Source organism: Danio aesculapii, chromosome 25, assembly GCF_903798145.1.
Source record: "Danio aesculapii chromosome 25, fDanAes4.1, whole genome shotgun sequence".
In the NCBI taxonomy this organism is placed as follows: Eukaryota; Metazoa; Chordata; class Actinopteri; order Cypriniformes; family Danionidae; genus Danio; species Danio aesculapii.
The window spans coordinates 29,700,642-29,719,655 of NC_079459.1; the positions used below are offsets into that span (position 1 = coordinate 29,700,642).

Genomic DNA, 19,014 nt, shown 5'->3' on the forward strand with positions numbered 1-19,014 from the left:
TACTTGAGTAAGAGACATTTGGGTCATTAAAATAACTCCGACTACCAATATTTTGATATAGGTAGCCTATACCTGCTGTAGTCAACCTAAAACCAACAGTAGTTTGACATAAAACCAAAACAATACCCATTCTTGTCTTAGGACATTTTTTATTAAGCATTTTTTTTTAATAATAGTAAGTTCATGACTTGTTAAATATATATTATATTCTGCTGGTTTTAAACATACAGAATAATAATAAATACAGTTATGTAACAACCATAACATTACCATTATGTCTTAGGACATCTTTGATTAGCTTTTTATTACCTACACCAAAAGTTGACTAATGAAGGTACATTTATAACAACTATTTATTTGTTAGACTACTTTATTGTCAAACCATGTTGCATACAAATGCATTCAACAGACTTATATGACAGTGTGTTGCTGTAGAGGACCAATAAAACACGAGACAGGTGTTTAGAAAGAGGATAGTTTATTTAGTTTGACCTGCAAACATATCTAAACAAGATAAACTTTCAGAAAACAGCACGGAAACATTATAATGCGCGCGCTCGTGAATATAACCCGCGGTTGTCTTCAATAGTCCTTCTTTGCTCAACAGCTCTGCTGAAAGACAAAGCAAAACATTACAACAGCCAGACAGAGTTAAAACATTAGTTACCATGGTTTCTATTTTAAACTATAGTAAACTAAAGTTTGAAACTATAGTTTAAAATAGATGATGAGTGAGCCTCGCTGCTCCCACCCACCATAACCCTCGCAGCGGGGTCCCACTACCGGCCTCCCGTGTTTCCCTGAGGGTCCTCACGGCTTGTATTGCTCCCTGCCTAGGGTTCACAAGCCGCCTCGCCCCAGGGAGTGCACGAGCTAACCGGGCGCCAGTCCGTGCCAGTGTTCACTGGAATGTTGCTCGGCGGCACATTTCGAGCAACAAACACGTAATATTCTTCGCGATATTGCGTTTATGTACGCAAACCGCAAGGAACTACAGCACAGACGGGCCCGAGTGAAGCTTCACGAAGCGGACTTCGTGAGATTGGCGTGGCTCCACTCGTACCGTCAGGTATTGAACTCACCTTGGTCAAGTACAAACAGCAACACCGAGCGAACTGACAACACTGAGAGAGAACCGACGAGCTTTAAAGGAATGCATATGCAAATGTTTACAATGCGACGTCACTGCTGTGAGTCTCGTTGTCATGGTGAGCGCTGAAGAGAGCACATCTCATTGGAGCACACAGACTCGAGAATCTCCGTCACGGCGAGTTGCGCTCGGCTGTGGACAAAAACACATTAAATATATTGAATATATATTTTTACATTTTTGGTGCTGTGTAATATTCTGGGATGCAGTAGAATATGGAGACAGATGAATATAATTAAAGACAGAAGCAAGACATTAGAACAGAACGTGAGCCCGGCTAGGACACCCTGCTCTGACCAAGACCCACCTCTCACTGACAATGGACCAGAATTTGTCCCACACACGAGCTCATTTATCCTATTTTGACTGCACTGCCATCATAAATAATGAAAATAATCCACTGAAAAAGGCTTTAAGACCAAACGGAATCCTCTCTCGGCTGTTGCTTCAGTGGGACTATAATCTGATGTAAGAGAAGTATTCTTTTACTACTGTATTGTTTTTAAACAGAGAAAACATTTTACAGGTAACTTTATTCTAAATCTTGGTCCTTATTTCTGAAATAAAAATGAGCAATAAAAAGGTGAAGCACCAGAAGTGGACCATATTAAATTGATATGAATATATTTAGGCTATTGTTGATATCCAGGAATTTTAAAATTTACTTTTTTTTAACCAAAGAGGCAAGAAAAATTCTGCAGAATTAATTATTATTGTATTATTATTATTATTATTATTGTATTATTATTATTATTATTATTATTATTATTATTGTATTATTATTATTATTATTATTATTATGTTTTAATTATTATTTTTATTGAAATGGCCAAATTGTGACTGAGGGCAGTTGCATGTGCTGGCCAGTTTGTTTTTTGTCTAATAAATGACAGTAAACTACAGTTTTTTAAACTTTAAAACTTTAACAGATTCCTATTTCTTTTTCCTAATGATATGATGTAATAAATTTGTTAGAATGTTTCTTTATTTCAATTAAAAAAAAAATACTTTTAGTACATCAAAAAGTGTGGTTATGATGACATCTGAATAATCCAGCAAAAAAAAAAAAAACTAAAATCCAGTATTTAAAAGGCGTATAACTGCAAAAAGGTCCACTTTTTGAAAAAAATAAAAGAACCACCCCTCTCACCAGGCTGGCTACGGGCCTGAGGAAAATCTCTCTATATTAATAACATTTACAGTACCTTATTAAAATCATGGACACGGTGCTGTAACTCATAATCGCCACAGGGCGGCACGGTTTACTCACAAAATAACTTGGCGACCTGTTTTTTTTTTACTTTAATTCCTCCACAAGCAATGTGTAATAAATTATAGAAAAGACAAGTATATTGTGCGTCAATCTAGAAAATAAAAGATAAAATTGCTCTTATACAAAATTTCCAAATAATTTCCCCACAGAAATAGTATGACAAGTGAAAAACGCTAATATATATGCTATTAAATAATATAACGCTCTTTTTGTAATAATAAATTTATAATTTTGTAGTATAACAGTCTTTTTATAGTAACTTTGCTGAAGCAAACGCATTGCCAAGTGGTTTATGTTACTTTTCTCATCGTCAATCAGGATCAACCAATCATAACCGTTGTAGTTTAGTAGGAGATTGTTTTTTACTTTCACGTGTTTTATAATGATAACGGAAACAAACTTACATTTTTATGTCAGAAAGTTGTCTTCATAATCCATTTAACAAAAAGATTTCACAATTTTGTCAACACATTTTTCCAATAATACAAAAACCACGCTAAATTTTGAACGCGGTTTAATGGAGCCGCCATAGTTTTGAGCCACCGCGCGTCCCCTGGCGGAATAAATGGTCATTTCCCATAAAAAACAGCTGTTAGTTATTAAACTGTGCCGCTCAATGCGTTTCCCCGGCGCCTGTCACACTTCCACACTAGCAGCCGAGCGATTGCAGAAACTTTATCGTTTCTCAACGTGTGCTTTTGTCTAAATGGCTGGAGTTGTCATGTTTTTGGAGTAGCTGGAGATCAGGCAGAGCTCAATGGCAGCCCCGGAGCTTTACTCGAAGGTATGAGTGTTTAATTCCAGCTACTTTCACATCTGTGCAATGGAAACATGTGAAACCAAATGTGATCCAGACAGACCAAGCGTACAGCAGCTTTCCTGGTTTGTTTGGAGATTCACAGAGGCTTAATAGTGTTTAAGTTTGTATAAATTTACGTATATGTATTAAAAATGTATTGGGTAAAGCTGAAATAAAATTTAAAAGTGAACTAAATTATATAAATATGAATGTATTGACCTCTCAGATACTTAAGGAAAGTTGAAAGAAAATCAATATATTATAGAGAGATTTGCCACTTTAAATTTAGGTAAAATTGAAATATTTAACATTAAATCTAGACAAACATGTATGTTATTTTGTTTTAAATATAAATGCATTTATTAAAATATTCAATGCAGTTTTATTAAAGTTAAAAGAAAACAAGTTCAAATTAAATTCATAACTACTATAAAGTTTATTGTTGATTGCTTTAATAAAACATTGAGATATTAAATATAATAATCATTATATCAATTGCATAAATTAGATCATTTTACATCTGTGTTTGAATGTCACTGTGATTCAGACTAACTTGAATGTTTGCCTGCAGTTGGCTCGAGTCTGGATCCCAGACCCTGCAGAGGTGTGGAGATCAGCAGAGCTCAGCAGAGACTACAGGCCTGGTGATCCTGTCCTGCACCTACTGCTGGAGGATGAGACGGTGAGACATTACACTCTTCAGCTAGTTTGGTGTCTGATCTGTATGGAAGCCCGTTCCCGCCACTGAATCAAAAAAAATAATTGAAAAAAAAAAAAAACACTTTAAAAAAAAAAATTAAGTCAGAATTCTGACTTATAAAGTCAGAATTGCGAGTTATAAAGTCAGAAATGCGAGTTATAAAGTCAGAATTCTGAGTTATAAAGTCAGAATTCTGAGTTATAAAGTCAGAATTCCGAGTTATAAAGTCAGAATTCCGAGTTATAAAGTCAGAATTCCGAGTTATAAAGTCAGAATTCCGAGTTATAAAGTCAGAATTCCGAGTTATAAAGTCAGAATTCCGAGTTACAAATGAGTTTCCTGTTATGCCGGCTGGCCATAAATGGAGTTTTAAAGACGCATGCACATTAGCTCATAATCACAACATAAAGCCTATATCTGACTTTTTAATGTTTATCACGCTTTCTAAAAGGAAATATATAGTTGAACTAGGCTGTCTATTTATTCGTATGGATTTGTTCTTTTTTTAATTATTACCATTTGGTCTAAATAGCAATTATAAAGCATTAAACAGAGCGCCTGAAACTAGCTATAGGTTGTGTGGTTCCTCCAAATGTCTAAAATTAGGATTTCATTACTATTTATCTATTATATGTGTAACAATTATATGATTTATCGCAGCTGTTATTTGTTTCATGTTGCAAGAGTGCCCTCGTATGGTGTATACTTGGGAGCTGCAACATATCGTACATAGACATTATAAAGGGCTAAATCTAAAAGGGTTATATTAGTTTATATTTCAGTTCAGTAAAAGTGTCAACCAAATACTGTGTATTCCTGGCCTTTATTGGTAAACTGGGCTGCGAATCCATACCACATCAGAAGCAGAGAACCTAAAGAAAGAGTCTTTAACACTTCATTTATGGCCAATCGCCATAACAGGAAACTCCTTTAAAACTCACAATTCTGAGTTAATAACTTGCAATTCTGACTTTATAACTCAGAATTCTGACTTAATTTTTTTTTTTAAGTTTTTTTTTTTTTTTCAATTATTTTTTTTGATTCAGTGGCGGGAACGGGCTTCCATAGATCTGAAGGTTAAGATGCAAAAACATGATCAGAAAATAGATCTATGCCTCTTTTTACAAGATGTAAAATAAGTCTCTGGTGTCCCTAGAGTGTGTATGTGAAGTTTCAGTTAAAAATAACACGCAAATAATGTTTTATGACTCTTTGAAACTGCCCCATTTTAGGCTTTGATTCAAACTGTGCTGTTTTGGTGACTGTCGCTTTAAATTCAAATGAGATTGTGCTCTTTTCAAAAGAGGGCGGTGCTACAAATGCCTGTGCGGCAGATTTAAAACCCTAATGGCAACGGGCTGCTTCTCACTCAGGGCTGTCTATGCTAATGAAGGAGAGATCGCCATTAGTGGGCGGGGCTTTCCCCCCACTTTTTGATGACACGTACAAATGGAGAATCTCAATCAAAGTGTTTCTGCAGACTGTTTTTATGAAACGTGATTTTAAAAAATAGAATTAATTAATTTTTACCACAACAGGGTGGCTATAATCACACACTGTTCCCACACAACTGTGTTTAAGCCCCTTATAAAAGGGATTTTTGCATAATAGGTCCCCTATAAGGCTAAAAGTAGCGTAATGTGCAGATTTAAGAGAAAATCTTAAAAATAATGTAAATTTAGGACTCAATTTTAGTTTTAAGAGTATTTTAATAATTGATTGAGTTCTAAAAATAGGGCTGTGCTTGAAAATGGATACTTTCATATTATATAGTACACTAAAAACAGTACGTGAGCCGAGTAGTATGTCCAACTTCATAGAATTCAAATAACATCATGTGAGAAGTACCCAGATGACCTACTACTTCTGCGAGATTCTGAGGTGCGCGTCCGATGAACGCTATGCTATCCCGTCATGCACTGCGAAAAAATTCATGAATGGGAGTAAAGCGACGCAACTGACGCGGGTAGGTCACGTGATCATGACAAAATGGCGGGTGTACTACGTCCGAGCTCCATTCATACTACTCACATTCGTACTGTATAGAACAGGGGTCACCAAACTTGTTCCTGGAGGGCCGGTGTCCTGCAGATTTTAGCTCCAACCCTAATCAAACACACCTGAATGAGCTAATCAAGGTCTAACTAGGTATACTTGAAACACCCAGCCTGGTGTGTTGAGGCAAGTTGGAGCTAAACCCTGCAGGGACACCGGCCCTCCAGGACAGAGATTGGTGACCCCTGGTATAGAACGTACTTTTCTATATAGAACGGTCAAGTAGTAAATTCAAATGTCGTTCATACTCGAGTAGTAGGCGATTTCGGATACTGAAATTTTAAAAACGTCCAACAGTGAACAGCGGTGATTTCTGTGAACTGATGACCTTCACGGCCAATCACAGTCATTTCTGTTGAGCATGTGAACACAATGGCAAATCAGTGCTGTTTAAGAACGCGCTCAACAGCGCTCAAATGTTAGTGGGAACTGGACATTTTTAAAATGTCAGTATCGATTGGTACCGAATTCCAGTATCATGACAATCCTATTGCACACTTTTATGAGTTTATTTGTCTCTTGAACACATAAGATTTATTGTCATGTTGAAAACTGGTGTCTGTTGACCTCCATAGTAGGAAAAACAAATACTATGGGAGTCAATGGAGTTTCTAACATTCTGTAAAATATCTTCTTTTGTGTTCATTTTTGTGTTTCATGTTTTATTTTTGGGTGAAAATTACAAATTATCCTAAATCAGGAAAATCTGCTGGGATTGTAAAGATTTTAGAAACACTTGATAATGAGCTTTTAATAATGAAATGGCTTAATCACATGTGGGGTTAAATCCATGTTTTTATTCACAAGTTGGGCAAAAAGTGAGTTTATTGCATGTGTTATCATTAGCAAATATGCTAATTGTTTTCAAAATGCTCACACACGTCAAAGGCTAATAACTAGCTAAACATTGACCTGCTTGTTTAGTTACACTTGGCCTGCATTTCAAAATCTTTAATTAGATGTGGCAACATTTTTTATTTTTAAACCTTTACTTGAATATGACAGCATAGCCACAGCCATATCACCCCGCAGCCCAAGACCGGTTACTCACTGAAGCTAAGCAGGGCTGAGCCTGGTCAGTACCTGGATGGGAGACCACATGGGAAAACTAGGTTGCTGTTGGAAGTGGTGTTAGAGAGGCCAGCAGGGGGTGCTCAACCTGTAGTTTGCATGAGTCCTAATGCTCCAGTATAGTGAAGAGGACGATCAGTGAGCACCGTCTTTCGGAGATGTTAAACTAAATCCTGGCTCTCTGTGTTCATTAAAAATCCCACGGCACTTCTCGTAAAGAGTAGGGGTGTAACCTCGGTGTCCTGGCCAAATTCCCTTCATCGGCCTTTACCCATCATGACCCCCCCAATAATTCCCATCCACCGAATTGGTTCTATCACTGTCTCTTTACTCCACCTATAGCTCGTGTGTGTGGTGAACTGGTAGCATTATCCTGTGGCTGCCATCGCATCATCCAAGTGTATCCTGCACATTGGTGGTGGTGTGGAGAGACCCCTCTCATGATTGTGAAGCGCTTTAATGTGGCCATACATGATGAAATGCGCTATATAAATAGACATTACATTACATTACAACATAATATTTCTGTTAATAAATCTCTTACAGAAGCCCCTCTCCTATTGGCCAGATGCTGTGTGTATGGTTAATAAGTCCGCTGACATCATCCATAGCAACAAAGTAAACTCCGCTCTAATCTCAGTTTAGAGGGATAGTTCATCCAAAAAACGAAAATTTTCTCATCATCTATTTACACTCAGGTAGTTTATGAATTATTCATGAATTTCTTTCTTTTGTTGAACACAAAAAAAGATATTTTGAAGAATGTTGTAAAAAAAAAAGTTTTGATATACATAGTAGTAATTAAAAACATATTAATCTGTGGAAGTCAATGGCTGTATTTCCCAGAATATCTTCCATTGTGTTCAACAGACCAACTAGTTAGGATCTTGAAGTGTAAGACGAGTAAATTATGACAGAATGTTTATTTTGGGTGAACTGTCCCTTTAAGACTTCTCTATTTTGATGGTCCATTTGAGTATTAGTAGACTGTCTGCTTAATATCTGCTGATACAGACATTCAACAGACATTAAGCTGACTATAAGAAACTTTTCAGGTACATGTCAACTTACACTAACCCTAACCCCAGCCTAACAATCTATTTATAATCTAATGAGAATTAGTTGGCATGTAGTTGCAATGTAACTTAAATTCAACAAACGGACCATCAAAATAAAGTGTGACCCTTCTCTCTATTACTTAGTAAAAGTTTGTCTCAGCAGATTTGTGAACAGCTTTTAAGAGAAAACTCTTGAGGTAAAAACTTTTACTGCTCTTTAGGAACTCAGAGGTAAATGAACAGTTTTGTAAGAACAGGCCCAGGCCAATAACAGTGTTTGAGGATAGTTTGAGTCAGGTTTGAGTCAGACAGAGACGCTGTAGGAAAAATAATGGGTGTGGAGCTCCCATTTCAGAAACTGTTTCCATTTATTTTTCTTCACTGTTGAAAAGTGGTGTAACATTAAACGGACGTGAGGTCACCAGGCCAAAATCTTTACAAGTTTAGCCTGTGGTTTTCCTGAGGTACATTTATTTCCGTTCTGCAAATGTGTCTGTGATACTAAAAGCACATGTTTTACCCATAACATACCACTGTTTAATCTGCACATGTTTACCAAATCAACAGATGAGGTTACATTTGATAAAAGTTAAGCTCTACTGACAAAAAATGTTGGATTTATAATCATGCTCGTACTGTGGAAGCTTATGGGTCAAGGCTACAGTGCTCAACATAAATGAGTGTACAGCATTTTAGCTCCAGATTTGGCTTCAGTACTGACTAATGTATTGTATATGAGCAGATATAATGTTATAAAGCTTCTTTTAGAAAATATAAATTTAAAGGAGAGATTTGTGAGGGGTGTACTCGTATATGTTGAGCACTATATATCAAACAGTTCTATTTTTTTATGCTACATTATCTTCAGGTGAACATTAGTGCCTTTTTTTTTGCAGGAGTTGGAGTATAAGTTGGACCTGAAGAGTGGCGTTCTTCCTCCTCTTCGGAACCCAGATATCCTGGTGGGTGAGAACGACCTGACGGCTCTCAGTTACCTTCATGAACCTGCGGTGCTTCACAACCTGCGGGTCCGCTTCACTGACTCCAAGCTCATCTACACGTACTGCGGTAAACAACACTGGTGATTCAGATGATCGTGGTATTGCTTTCTAGATTGATCCTAAATCGAACTTCAGTTCGGCATCTAATTTTTTAGTTTTTATTTAATCTTGAATTTAATTTTCATTTTTTTTTAAATTCAAATTGTTATTTTGTTTTTAATTTAGTTCCTTTTATACATTGGTAATATTAGATATTTGACTTTGAACCCATTCAGTATAAAACCCAGTATTAAAGAACTATATTTAATGCTAGATTATGATAATTTATATATATATATATATATATATATATATATATATATATATATATATATATATATATATATATATATATATATATATATATATATAAAAATCTAATTAATTATTTTAAAAAATTATTATTTAATTAATATTTAATTCATATTGAATTTATTTGATTTGATTTCTAAACAATTGATCTTATACTACTGAATAGCATTCAATTTAATATATAGTTTGAGTTTTACATTTCGATTTTTTTTTTTTTTTTTTGTATAATTGTGTAATTATATTTTGATACATTTTTTTTGATCAACTTTGCTATTTAGTTTAATGTCGAAATAATTTAGACCCCCTGGTTTTTCGTGATTCCACGATCACTCAATCCAATGCAAAATCAACAAAAAGTTGCACAATTTTGCGATCCTGCAAAATTCTTAATTTAAGCTTAAAATAATCGCAAAAAAATTTAATAATCTCATAAAACATCCAATTCCAAACCATATAATCAAATGATATTTATTTCAGTTTGCAATTAGTCGTTTTACATGACTTTGAGTATTGAGTATTTGAGTGTCTCTCAAAGTGACGTCTCGCCTGCGCCCTCAGAATCCTAACATTACTTGAGAGCAGGGGGAATTGTTTTGCAGCCTGTGCAGTAAGCACATGTAAATCACTTGTGCTTCAGTCGCATCTGAAGTCAATGCAAAGATTGGATTAGGCATCCTGTGGGACGAATTGGGCGTTTGTGTATTTGACGTGCTTCAGACTGCAAAAAAGTGAGCAAACTTTAAAAAAAACAGAGCAATGGAACGGACAGAACAGCAAGCGGCTTACAATGATGGAGATTGATTGAAGGATGATGGCTGCTGGATGTGATCGAATTGAATGACATTATTTGTGTTTTAGATATATGACTGGTAATATGGTGTGCTAAAAATCGATAAATGATTTCGCTTTCCCTGCAGTTAACGAGAGAAAATGCTTCCCTGCCATTGACGAGTTTTACGGCAATCCGTGTTTTAGGTGTATTACGGTAGGGGAAGCCCTAACACATGTCCTGAGTGAGGTACCTGATGTCAGATGCTCCGGGGAATGAAAAAAGAAAGTAAGATCATGGATAAAAATAAGAGTTATACAACCTTTCTTTGGCTTAATCCCTACCGTTTTAGATCCGTTTTAGATCTTGTCTTGACAAGAGACCAAAATAAAGAAGCTTTATTATTTATTTGTGTTGTCATTATATATATATATATGTTTTAATCCCAAAATTTTCCGCAAATTTCTGGGAATTACCACCACAAAATCAGTCATTTTTATCGCAAAAAATCACAGAAAAAAATCGTGGAAAAACTATGGGTGATAAATGTAGTACTTCTGAGGCTAATTGATTCCACACACACACACACACACACACACACACACACACACACACACACACACACACATATATATATATATATACATGTGTGTGTGTATATATATGTATGTGTCTGTATATATATGTGTCTGTATATATATATATATATATATATATATATATATATATATATATATATATATATATATATATATTAGTGTAAACGTTTTATATTAACAAAGTTTATTTTAAATTAACAAAAATAAAGCACACTATATATTAGGGTTCGACGGTTTACCGCTACTATGGTAGTATCGTGAGACTATGGCTCCAAAATACTGGCGGTGCCACTAGTTTGTAAACGGTAGTATCGTCATTAACGGTCTATCTATTAAATACATAATGCTGCAAGTGGAAAACTCACTAAAATGCTCGCACGCTTGTGCAAAAATAGACCATTTTATTAGAATTATTGACATTTTTGACCACTTTATAATCGCCTAATTTGATCTTTTTGTAACGAATTTCACTTGGTATAATTTGTATCTTGATTTTAATGTATTTTTTGTTGGCCAGTTATCTACAAAACAAACAAAAAGAGCTAATGCATTTTAGATGAAGCGATGTGCAAATACTTTTCTCAATAATAAGGGAATTATGAATTCAATTCAAGTAAGCCTGTTATAACATATAAAATATAGTATTTCTGACAATTTTCTTTATTTCATTGATTTGAGTTATGAATTACGGTATCACAATACAACTTGGTATCATGATATTCCAGCTGGTAATTAATGGTATCGCGACAACCCTACTGTATATAATGTTTGTGCGTTGTTTTTTTTATTTTGTTAATTTAATTTAATGCATTTTTATGACCTGTAAATTATGAAACTCTGCATCAGATTTTACTATTCTGTTTATTTTTATAAATATAATATTACACTTTACTATTCAGTATGTTTCACTCGTCTGTTCAGATTATACTCTAGATATATAGCGCAATGTTAATATAATTAAAATGTTTTTATTTTGTTTCTTTATTTAATTTTGTTCCTGAGCATTAACCTGTAGACTTTGAAACTCCATGTGCAGCAGGTTGAATGTGAACCATAAAATATGAGGCAGCAGAGCTTGTGTCATCTGTACTGAACCACTCGGTAGACTTTGAGTCCTGGACTCTTGTTCTTAGATTAGGCTGTTTTGCATACAGTATGCAAAGCTTTAAAATAAGAGTCCGAAAAAGCATCGCAATTCAGTCTGACCTTAATCTGACATTTATTTATTTGAAATTAAACACAGGGATCATCCTGGTTGCCATCAATCCATATGAAAGCCTGCCGATCTATGGCTCTGACATCATCAATGCCTATAGTGGGCAGAATATGGGTGATATGGACCCTCATATCTTTGCCGTGTCAGAGGAGGCCTATAAACAGATGGCCAGGTATGTACACACACCTTTTCCATGATAAAATGAGTGTTTGTAAGAATATGTCCAATAATATGTCCTAATGCTATCCTTCTTCCTCCTGTTAGAGATGAGAAGAATCAGTCCATCATTGTGAGTGGAGAATCGGGTGCAGGAAAGACCGTTTCTGCCAAATATGCCATGCGTTACTTCGCCACAGTCAGCGAATCCTCTGATGATGCCAGCGTGGAGGAAAAAGTGCTGGCGTCCAATCCTATTATGGAGGTATAACAGCTTTAAAGGGGAAAAATATATGTATTAATATTATTTTACAACTTTCCCAAAGTTAAACTGTTGAGTTTCACCATTTTTTTCATCTATTCACCTGTTGTCCAGGTCTGGCTGTTAAGTATAATACACTTTGAGCTTAGCTTAGCATAGATCATTGATTCAGATTAGACCATTAGCATTTCAAAAAGAGTTTTAATAACTTTCCCAATTAAAGCTTGACTCTTCTGTGATTAAATCATGTACTAAGACTGATGGAAAGTTAAATATTGCTATTTTGTCGGTTTATTTGACCAGGAACTATAATTCTGGCGTAATAATCAAGGAACTTTGCTGCTGTACCATGGCTGATGCAAGCATAATGATATTACCCAGCACTCTTACCTTGTTATCTATTTGGGGACTATCATTGCACCTTCTGTAGCCATGGTGCGGCAGCAAAGTTCCTTGATTATTGTACTACAGTAGTGCTTGTGTATCAAATTAAGATATCACATTTAGATGAAGTCATCACTAGGGAAGCACCTAAAGGTCTTATAAAGTGCTTTGAATTGGGCATATTTTTGTTTTATGTGTGACGCAATTTCAACTGAAACACAAAGACAGGGCGGGGCATACAGTAGCTCCTCCCCTTAAAAACAGCCAATAGCTTTTAGTTTTTAACCCCCCCACTGCCACTGAGAGTGGTTGAGCTTAAAAGCACATAGCAATAGTGCCTTGAAGGGGGCAGGATATATCCAGAGAACAGTTGATTGATCAGATTTGTTAAGAAACTGAAGTATGAGGTCACATATCAAAAACAATCCATTTAGGCAGAAGTGACAAACTGCAAGATTTGAATGTTTATATCTTCCTAATGTGAATTTTATCACTGTTTTGATGCACACTAGCTTATGGATATCCTCAAGACTAACATACTGATGCTAACATCTAAAATAAACTTAATTTTGATTTAATGGGGACTTTAAATGCTATGTGGAAACAATAATGCATCTCGGCAGACTATTGAAAACTAGGGTAAACAGGGTTTTCATCTCTGCGTAGGCTTTTGGGAATGCCAAGACCACCAGAAACGACAACAGCAGCCGCTTTGGGAAGTACATTGAGATCGGGTTTGACAGGAAACATCACATCATTGGAGCAAACATGAGGACTTACCTTCTGGAAAAATCTAGAGTTGTGTTTCAGGTTAGTTTTTCTCATTTGAGGAGTCTGAATGTCATTAATTTCAGTATCATAAAACCTTTATATCCAATGCATATAAATTCTGAGGTCTTTATGTGGGAATTTCTGTCTTAATCTATGTTGTAGGCGAGTGAGGAGAGAAACTACCACATCTTCTATCAGCTCTGTGCCTGCGCTCGTTTACCTGAATTTGAACCTCTAAAGTTAGGTATGTGCGCAATCTACAGTGCGCATCTTTATTTGACCGGTTACAGATGGTGTTGTTGTCATGTTAACTGACAGCTGATATTTTGTAGTGAGAACATCTGCTGGCCACTTCTCCTCAGGGTGGACTCGTTCTCTTCAGTAACCAGTCTTTCTTTTAAGGTAGCGCTGATGACTTTCCTTACACTAACCAAGGTGGAAGTCCAGTCATCGCGGGAGTGAATGACCTGAAGGAGATGCAGGCCACAAGGAAAGCCTTTTCACTGCTGGGTATGAATAGTTTTAAAATTTCAATTAAAATTGTCTCTTGTGGGGTTTTGTAATCCAGGGTCCTATCCATGCGTCTCTGTAACTTGTTTTTGGAATAATAAAAAGGGGTCATGTCATTAATTTTAGATTTTTATTTTTAAAATGTATTTATATTTTCATATTTAATGTATTTTAATTTAAAATGTAATTTATATACTAAATAGTTGTAAAAATTAAAAATAATAAAAAAAAAATTTCTTTAAGAATTAAAAAATATCTAAATATAATTTATAAATTATATACATTTTTATATATATTTTTTTATAAAACATGTTTGTTATTTTTTTTATTACTTTATTTCCTTCCGTTTTATTTTATTAATTTTTATCTTATATTTTATGTAATGCCTTTTATTTTATTTTTTTTCATATTATTTATTTATTTAAATTTAAATTTATTAAAATTAAACGTCCTTTTTTGTTTACTTAGTTTTTTTTTCTATTTTGTATTGTAGTTTATTTAATGTATTAGTTTTACTAGGTCTTTGTATTATCATAAATACTTTTATTTAATTTTTATTATTTTTATTTATATATATATATATATATATATATATATATATATATATATATATATATATATATATATATATATATATATATATATATATATATATATATATATATATAATTCCTTGTTTTATTTTATACATTTTTTTCTTCTATTTTTAATTTTATGTAACTCCTTTGGTTTTATTATTTTATTGTCATTTTATTTCATATTATTTATTTATTTAAAGTTTAATTTATAAAAAAAAACATTTTGTTCTTTTTTATTTTCTTATATTTTCCTCTTTTGTATTTCAATTAATTTAACGCCTTTCATTTTATTTATTTATTTATTTAAAATTAAATTTATTACAAATCAATTTCCTTTTTGTTTTCTTATTTTTTTTCTTATTTTCTATTTTAGTTTGTATAATCAATTAGTATTAGGTTTTTGTTATTCATATGATCATAAGTAGTTTTATTTTATTTTTATTATTCTATATAGTTTATTTTAACAAGTTTGTTATTTTTTATTTTCTTTTACTTTAATTTCTTCTGTTTTATTTGATTAAATTTTGTTTTCTATTTTTTATGTAATGACTTTGGCTTTATTATTTTATTTATTTATTATATAATGTTATTTATATTATTTATTTATTTAAAATTATATATAAAAAACCGTTTTGCCTTTTTTCATTTTCTTATTTTTTCCTTCTTTGTATTTTAGTTAATTTAATGCCTTTTTTCATTTTGTTTCATATTTATTTATTTATTCATTTATTCATTTCATAATAAATTTAGAAAAGACTTATTTTTGTTTTCTTAGTTTTTATATTTTAGTTTATTTAATCTATTAGTATTATTAGGTTTTTGTTATTAATCTTATTTTTTATGATTATAAATAGTTTTATTTTATGTTTATTTATTTATATATTTATTTTTGTTTGCATTTAAGCATGTTTGTTGTATTTTATTTTCTATTACTTTAAATTTAATTATTTTATGTTTTATTTTATTCAACTTTATGAAATGCCATTTTGTTTAATATTTTTTTATCTATTTATTTATTTATTTAAAATTAAATGTATAAAAAAACATTTTGTCCTTTTTTTATTTTCTCATTTTGTATTTTAGATTTTATTAATCTATTATTATTATTATTATCACTATTATTATTATTATTAGATTTTTTTTTTGTTATTTATATTATCATAAATACAGATTGTTTTTTCTTTTATTCATTTTATTCTCCTTATTATCTAAATATGACTAGACTGGCAGTTTCAGATCATTCAGTCAGTATTTTATGTAATGCCTTATTATTTTATGTAAAGCCTATTTAATGTTGCATAACTTTATGTAATTCCTTTTGTTTTATTTTAATTTTATTGTCATTTGTTTAAAATTATACCTTTTTATTTTTCCTTTTTATTGTTTTGTTGTTTTCCTATTTTTTTATTTTAGTTAATTTATTCAGTCTATTAGTATTATTTGATTTGTTAATATTATTATTATTATAAATACATTTTTTAATTAATATTTTTAATTATTTTATTTTATTATGCTTATCCAAATTCGACTAGACTGGCAGTTTCTGATCATCCAGCACACACAGAAGTGACTGTGTTTTCATAGTGCATAAAGCTCTTAAATCAGATCAGATCAGATCCAATTAGATTCTTCATGATACGAGCCCCTTCACATGCTCTTAGTTTATTCATTCAACCACAAACATGCCAGTATCTGCTGATTCCAGGAATTACCGAGGCACACCAAATGGGTTTATTCCAAATCCTGTCAGCCATTCTTCATCTGGGGAATGTGGAAGTGAAAGAGAGAGGATCATCCAGCTGCAGCATCTCTGTAAGCTATTATAAAAATTCAAGAATAAATCATTTCTACAATACTCTTTTTATTGATTTCACAATATCCTCTTTGCATTGTATCCAGGATGAAAACGGACACCTAGCCATGTTTTGTAACCTCGCTGAAGTGGCAAATGAATCAATGGCTCACTGGTTGTGCCATAAGAAGCTAAAAACGGCTACAGAAACCCTAAATAAACCAGTTACCCGACTGGAAGCTGTGAACGGTCGGGACGCTCTTGCAAAGCACATTTACGCCAAGCTCTTCTCGTGGATCGTCAGCCAGGTCAACAAGGCTTTGAGCACTTCTTCGAAACCGCATTCGTTCATCGGTGTCCTAGATATCTATGGGTGGGTGAGCTTCCTGTAATTTTTCTTCTTAATACTTTATCTAAAGAAGTTGTGTGTAGAATTTAGTAACCTTTGATATTAGCGACAATGGTGGCCATTAGGTGAACTGCAGCCACCAAGTATTTGTATACAGCGGAAGTTAAAATTAATATTCTACCTACAATTTCCTAAATTTCAAGATCATTACTGTAAATGCAAACAAAAAGAAACGTATAGATTTCAGCTTTATAAAAGCTAAACGAACTATACAAAAAAGCTATACAAACTAGCTTTGGTGTGGAAAAATACCCAAAGACCTGTTCTTGCACAATGGATAAAGGAAATGTCTGATAATCTTGCTCTTGAAAAATTAACATAAGTAATCAGAGGTAAAGCAGAGACTTTTAAAAATGTGTGGTCCCCTTTTAGTCACTTTATAAATGGATAGACAAAAATTGGATATCTTTGGAAAGATGACGGTAATTTAAAATTCAATGTAATAAGAAATTGTACCATTTGTAGCTTTAATAATGATTAATTTAATTGAATTATTTTTATTGTTCAGTTACCCTACCTGAATACTGTTGGATTGGAAAATTATAAAACAAAATTGCATCTTTTTCTTTGTTGCATTTATATATGTTTATTAAATTTTATGCAGATGCACTCCCATTCCAGAATCATCCCAATCAGTCTAAAATTATGAACTCTTTCCAAAAAGAGATTCTCAAGTCACCTGGTGAAATTGTATTCATATCATTATATTTATTCAACATATATATATATATATATATATATATATATATATATACTACCTGACAAAAGTCTTGTCGTTAATCCCAGTTGTCGTCAATCCCAGTAATCACAAATACTGCAGAAGACCTATTGGAACCCGCATAGACCCAAGATTCTCAGTATCAGTCAAGTTTGGTGAAGAAAAAAAATCATGGTTTAGGGTTACATTCAGTATGGGGGCGGATCTGCAGAGTGGATGGCAACATCAACAGCCTGAGGTATCAAGACATTTGTGCTGCTCATTACATTACAAGCCACAGGAGAGGGCAAATTCTTCAGCAGGATAGCGCTCCTCATACTTCAGCCTCCACATCAAAGTTTCTGAAAGCAGAGAAGGTCAAGATGCTTTAGGATTGGCCAGCCCAGTCACCAGAGATGAATATTATTGAGCATGTCTAGGGTAAGATGAAGCAGGAGGCATTGAAGATGAATCCAAAGAATCTTGATTGAACTCTGGGAGTCCTGCAAGAGCACTTTCATTCCAGATGACTTTATTAATAAGTTATTTGAGTCATTGCAGAGATGTATGGATGCAGTCCTCCAAGCTCATGGGATGAGGCCAAGATCATGTTTTATTTTGGTAAAATAAGCGTAATCTAGAGGCCTTTGCCTTTCATTTAAGCCACTTCTGATACCAAATGATCAACTAGAAGTCAAGTTATTATTTGCTGTTCCTAAAACTTGCATAGGCGACAAGACTTTTGTCAGGTAGTGCACAACAAAAAAACTAAATATCGCAATGTTAGATTTTTTTCCAACATCGAGCAGCCATAATACCAATAACTAACATACTTTCATATTTAGAATAATTAATTAATTAATGAAAAAAATTAATTAGATTACATTATTTAAAAGTGTCTCTCAAAGATAAAAAATGTTGCTGGAAAAGCATTGACTTTTGTGTCCAGGTTTGAGACGTTCGAGGTGAACAGTTTCGAGCAGTTCTGCATCAATTACGCCAACGAGAAGCTCCAGCAGCAGTTTAACATGGTCAGCATTTTTCTTCAGCGTTCACATAATAGTCAGTCATGTCCAAGCACATCGCGACTCACAGAAAGCATTTCCCCTCCAGCATGTGTTCAAACTGGAGCAGGAGGAGTACATGAAGGAGCAGATACCATGGACGCTCATCGACTTCTATGACAACCAGCCCTGCATCAACCTGATTGAAGCCAAGATGGGCTTGCTGGATCTTTTAGACGAAGAATGCACTGTAAAAAACATGTTTTATTTTGTGGTGTAACTTTCTGTAATTTCCTTAAAGGTAGTTCACCCAAAAATTAAGAATATTTACTCACCCAAACTTGTTTCAAACCTTTGAGTTTCTTTATTCTGTTCAACCCAAAAGTAGATATTTTGAAGAAAGCTGGAA

General features: G+C 33.5%; 1 protein-coding gene across 1 annotated transcript in view; it reads left to right on the top strand.

Annotated features, from left to right (window-relative positions):
* The first annotated feature begins 3,055 nt into the window (after positions 1 to 3,055).
* The window catches only part of myo5ab (myosin VAb), a 46,442-nt gene continuing 30,483 nt past the window's right edge, over positions 3,056 to 19,014 (top strand). Inside the window, exons 1-12 of the mRNA XM_056451701.1 lie at positions 3,056 to 3,207; positions 3,794 to 3,904; positions 9,003 to 9,174; positions 12,070 to 12,214; positions 12,307 to 12,463; positions 13,511 to 13,654; positions 13,778 to 13,859; positions 14,018 to 14,125; positions 16,409 to 16,515; positions 16,603 to 16,868; positions 18,551 to 18,632; positions 18,715 to 18,855. Coding sequence (XP_056307676.1) covers positions 3,181 to 3,207; positions 3,794 to 3,904; positions 9,003 to 9,174; positions 12,070 to 12,214; positions 12,307 to 12,463; positions 13,511 to 13,654; positions 13,778 to 13,859; positions 14,018 to 14,125; positions 16,409 to 16,515; positions 16,603 to 16,868; positions 18,551 to 18,632; positions 18,715 to 18,855 — 1,542 coding nt within the window. The 5' untranslated portion in view covers positions 3,056 to 3,180. The remainder of the gene's footprint in view (positions 3,208 to 3,793; positions 3,905 to 9,002; positions 9,175 to 12,069; positions 12,215 to 12,306; positions 12,464 to 13,510; positions 13,655 to 13,777; positions 13,860 to 14,017; positions 14,126 to 16,408; positions 16,516 to 16,602; positions 16,869 to 18,550; positions 18,633 to 18,714; positions 18,856 to 19,014) is intronic.